Consider the following 4,138-nt stretch of genomic DNA (forward strand, 5'->3'; position numbering starts at 1 on the left):
TTTATACTAAATTTTAATGAAACAATATTTTGTGTTTGTTTACATTGATTGATGGCATTAAACTACATTGCATATCATATTGAACTATACTTGACATCAAACAACATAAAAAAAACTTGTATAATTATATATATACATATACAGATTTTCATAATATGTAATTTTTCTCCAAGCGTGTTTCAAGATTGATCCTTCAAATTGTATAAAAAGGTAATGTCCTAGTTAGTAAAACTTTTTATCTGCTTTGTACAAATATAAGCAAGAATCAAGGAAAAATTCAAAATTCTAATAAAATTAATAAAATTTAAAACTGCCATTATTTGCATCATCAATATTTGCAATCAAATGAACCCGTATATTCCGCAAAGTAAATAATAAGTAAGTTAGTTTATTGCTCAACTAGTTTCTTGAAACATGTCATCACAATGTTAATCGATTTTTCCGCCTCTATAGATGTTCCAAAATAAAATGGTCATATTACTCTTCTTGTTATATCGGCATTTTGATCTTCACCAAGAAAATCTTTGGCAATCATCACGCGTATAATAGGCGCAGTGAAATTATTCACATGAATCTCGTCACATGCAACGGCACAGCAAAAGTCTGGCACAGTGCATCAAAAATTTATCTTATACGCGCCGAATTCTTAAAACTTTGCGCAGTATCGTACCGGAGATGGATCCGCGTACTCCCTCTCTCTTTGATAGCATCATATATTTCATTCGCCTCTCTAGCATTTTTTTCACTGAAAAATTAATAAAGTTTTGCTATGTGCTTAGATCATACTGATTTTTGATAATTATCGAAAATTTTTCAAATGCACTTTTACTACTTATGGAAATATTGATATCGAATATGAATATAAAAAGCAGTTTTCAAGCAATTTTTTTTTCATGATAACCGATTTCAGCGAGCCTGGTTTTGAATACTTTTTGAGCACTCCTTGTCACATTTGGGATGCTGTTCGATACCATGAAGCGTGGGAAAATAGCAATTTGGGTTTAGACAAGGCGACTCTAACAAGAAGTTTTCATAAACAGTTAGAAATTATAAAGTCAAAAGGCACAAAGGAGGAAAAGGAAAATGCGATACGTCTAGAGAAGCAATCAAGGTCAATATATTTTCATAAGCTATAATAACTGTAGATTAATGGGCCACATTCAGTAGCCACCCACCTTTGTCTCCATATTTCGTCTCTCCAATACTACAGCTACCCATGGAACTGCGTCTTCGCATGGTTATGGACTGCGTCTCCGCTGTAGCCAGCTTGTGGCATACTAATTTGTGACTTGCTAATTTACACCTTTTTTTTGGGAACCCTTATTAATATGTAAATTTTATTTTCTTAATCTATGAAAACGGGACTAATCGACAATTTTTGGATGAAACGTCGCAATTTTACAAAACACGAAAATATGAAAGTTAACAGTACATTTTTATCCTGTGACGGAGTACAGATCGGTTGTGTTGGTAATAATATTCAGGGGAATAAACGATCCTTTGAGAATCGCAAACAATTAGGTGTTAAAGAGGCAAAAGAAGTGAGTCCGGTTGTCTGATGTTAGGCCTTTTGTCGACTCGATAAGATGAGAAATCAAACTTAACTACAATTTATTCCAATTTTTATTTTAGGTCAAAGATAAAGTGAAACGTACAAAAATCGATGAGGAACCGCCTGCTGTTGAGCTATCGGATGATATTCCAAAGCAGAATTCACCGGTAGAGCCTCCAACGCTCGTCGATCGTATCAATAATCCATTCTTCTTAGAGAAAGATGAGGTAGATGACATCTTCATGACAGATGATGTTGATGACATCTTCATGACAGATGATGTTGATGATCTATGCTTTATGGACGGAGACCCAGCTGATGATATTAATAAAATAACTTTTGTCACGTTTGCCTTTCCATCTCATTTCTAGATAAAATCAGGTGTCCAAGAGCGAATATCGTCGAGACATTCCACTCCCGTCACAGCCAGAATTAGAGCTCGTATCTAGTGACAACCATGAATCAGACTCATTTTCAGATAATGGACTTGTTAATTGCCCAGCCATTATCAATGATGTTATGGAATTGCAATTGGGATCTTTACCTCGAAAAGAGTCCAGATGGATATTAAATGACATCGATGTCTCCGAAAAATGGCATATATTTAAAGAAAAATCACTGGAACTGGCAAATAGAGAAGGTCTATTTGTTGTAAGTCACACGCAACAAATATTGTATGCTTTCAACTTTTTCATCTACTGGATTACTGCGGAACTAATTGCAGTTATCTTAATACTATATATAGATCCTTATCACACGTTCTCTTGTTGAAGCCTAAACAACATTGTCCGTTAATGCACTGATCTCATCCGGATAGCGGTGCTTAATAAGGACGCAATTGATTTTCACAACATGAATTGTATGCTCGGCTTCCAGGTCGTTGGTAAGTTTTTCAATAGTAAACTTTTTCGGAACACTCATTATTGAACAAGTGCTCTGTACTCAATAGGGCAACACATTACATTCTACCTCACCACCCTTTTTTGTGTGACGCATTATATATTACAGTGGAAGTTGGTCAAGTTGATGTGCCAATGTCACTTGAAGAGGTTCCCGCCTTCCTCACCAGTCTTGATACGCTTCTCATCGTATCTAATATTTTTTGGGATAATTGTATTGTTTCCACTGAAAATAAAGAACCAAGCAGGCGAAGCACCCTTCAAACACCAAGTTTTAAAGAAATGGTTTCAAAGAGTCGAAATCGGCATCGATTTTGTCAATTACGGTTTTAATTTTTAGGTTCTAATTATGATTCAAAATTAGTTCATCATGTTACAATTTCATTCTGCGTAATGCATTTAAGCTAGGTTTGCATTTGTATCTGTTTACTCGTGTGATGCACCGGAAAACTTGCGTATACTGTACATTAGAAAATGTATATAAAAAATATGCACTTTACGTGAGGACATTTGCTGTACTCTTTTATTCTTTCCAAAGTGATCTGCACGTGAACCTATACTGATTCTGAAGTTAATTGTCCGGCATGCAAAAGTGTCATACACACATCAGAGTATATGGAAATACCTGGTCTGACTATAGTTGATCCAATCAATTAATATTACTACCCGGCACCATGATGATGCAGAGGAACTGTTGTGGGTGCCAGCTGAGAAAAATGAGTTTGGAATTCTTGGAATCCAAGTTGCTGGGGAAATGATGCACCTTAACGTTCTTATTAAAGATACAGATGTTGCCCATCAGCTTTTTTGCTTACGTTCTATAATTCCAGTACAGCCAACCGATGGGGAAGGAGTGTTACAGTTAATAGAGACATTTTTACTTATATGAAATATTCTAAAAATGAAGTAGTAGTTCTATGGTATCTTCTGATAATTAGAATTAGTTTGTATCCCAAACATCATGTATTTTATTTTTCCTGTATCAATAAAGTGCCCTGGTGGCTGATTATTATTTTTTTACATTCGTGTTGGTTGATATGTATTGGATAATAAAAATGTTTCTTGGCAAATTTTGCTTAAGCATGCAATCTGAAATAGATGATTCCAGCAAGATCGATTCATCAAAACAACATATTATCGAGCTTTAGGCCAAGAACAATAAAATTAAGGCTGAAAATGTTGCCAGAATTGTGAAATTGGAAGATAAGCAATTGCAAAATGAATTAATAAAAAATTTATTATCTGTACCATGAAAACTGTGATCCTGTATTAATGCTGGCTGGCAAAAATGATCAGCGTGAGCAATTGTTCATGTGCATGTGATTTTTCCCGACCTGAAGTCAGCAAAATTTATTAGTAAAATAAAAGCTTTCAATGCTATGGCTTTGGCAGTGTTGGGAAAATTTGCTCAGATACTCAACTTTTTGTGGATCTATTCTGGCCAGGAAAAATATATTTTCAGATATTTTTTCCAATATTGTCTTGAGTTTATTTCTTACATGCAAACTTTTTTTTGTGCAAAATTCAATGTTTCATTCTAACTATAAACATATAACTGACAGACTTTCAGATAGTCTGGTCAAAAGAGAATATCAAAGTCTTCTGAATCACTTTAAAAATCCTGTTCCATTAAAAATGATTTCTGGGAAATCTAATCAAATTGAGTCATATCTAATAAATTAGAAGT

The 4,138-nt window shown here is 34.4% G+C and overlaps 3 protein-coding genes across 4 annotated transcripts; all 3 read left to right on the forward strand.

Moving 5' to 3' along the window:
- Positions 1–893: 893 nt before the first annotated feature.
- On the forward strand, positions 894–1,262 carry OCT59_010970 (uncharacterized protein; the record flags this gene model as incomplete). The annotated part of the gene is made up of 2 exons (XM_066136217.1): positions 894–1,111; positions 1,211–1,262. 2 exons carry the CDS (start codon positions 894–896, stop codon positions 1,260–1,262), a joined length of 270 nt encoding a protein of 89 aa, XP_066000865.1.
- Positions 1,263–1,415: 153 nt separating this feature from the next.
- Positions 1,416–2,001, forward strand: OCT59_010971 (uncharacterized protein; the record flags this gene model as incomplete). The annotated part of the gene is made up of 3 exons (XM_066136218.1): positions 1,416–1,541; positions 1,633–1,779; positions 1,924–2,001. The coding sequence occupies 3 exons, from the start codon at positions 1,416–1,418 to the stop codon at positions 1,999–2,001; spliced, it is 351 nt and encodes a 116-aa protein (XP_066000866.1).
- Positions 2,002–2,071: 70 nt separating this feature from the next.
- On the forward strand, positions 2,072–3,472 carry OCT59_010972 (uncharacterized protein; the record flags this gene model as incomplete). Of its 2 annotated transcripts, XM_066136219.1 has the most annotated exons (4): positions 2,072–2,203; positions 2,298–2,310; positions 2,429–2,435; positions 2,502–3,472. In XM_066136219.1, 4 exons carry the CDS (start codon positions 2,072–2,074, stop codon positions 2,782–2,784), a joined length of 435 nt encoding a protein of 144 aa, XP_066000867.1. In that variant the 3' UTR covers positions 2,785–3,472. The 2 variants fall into 2 exon arrangements, with proteins under 2 accessions (XP_066000867.1, XP_066000868.1); XM_066136220.1 differs by lacking the exons at positions 2,072–2,203; positions 2,298–2,310 and having other exon boundaries at positions 2,405–2,435; positions 2,561–3,471.
- Positions 3,473–4,138: the final 666 nt, after the last annotated feature.

Source organism: Rhizophagus irregularis, chromosome 19, assembly GCF_026210795.1.
Source record: "Rhizophagus irregularis chromosome 19, complete sequence".
Classification (NCBI taxonomy): Eukaryota; Fungi; Glomeromycota; class Glomeromycetes; order Glomerales; family Glomeraceae; genus Rhizophagus; species Rhizophagus irregularis.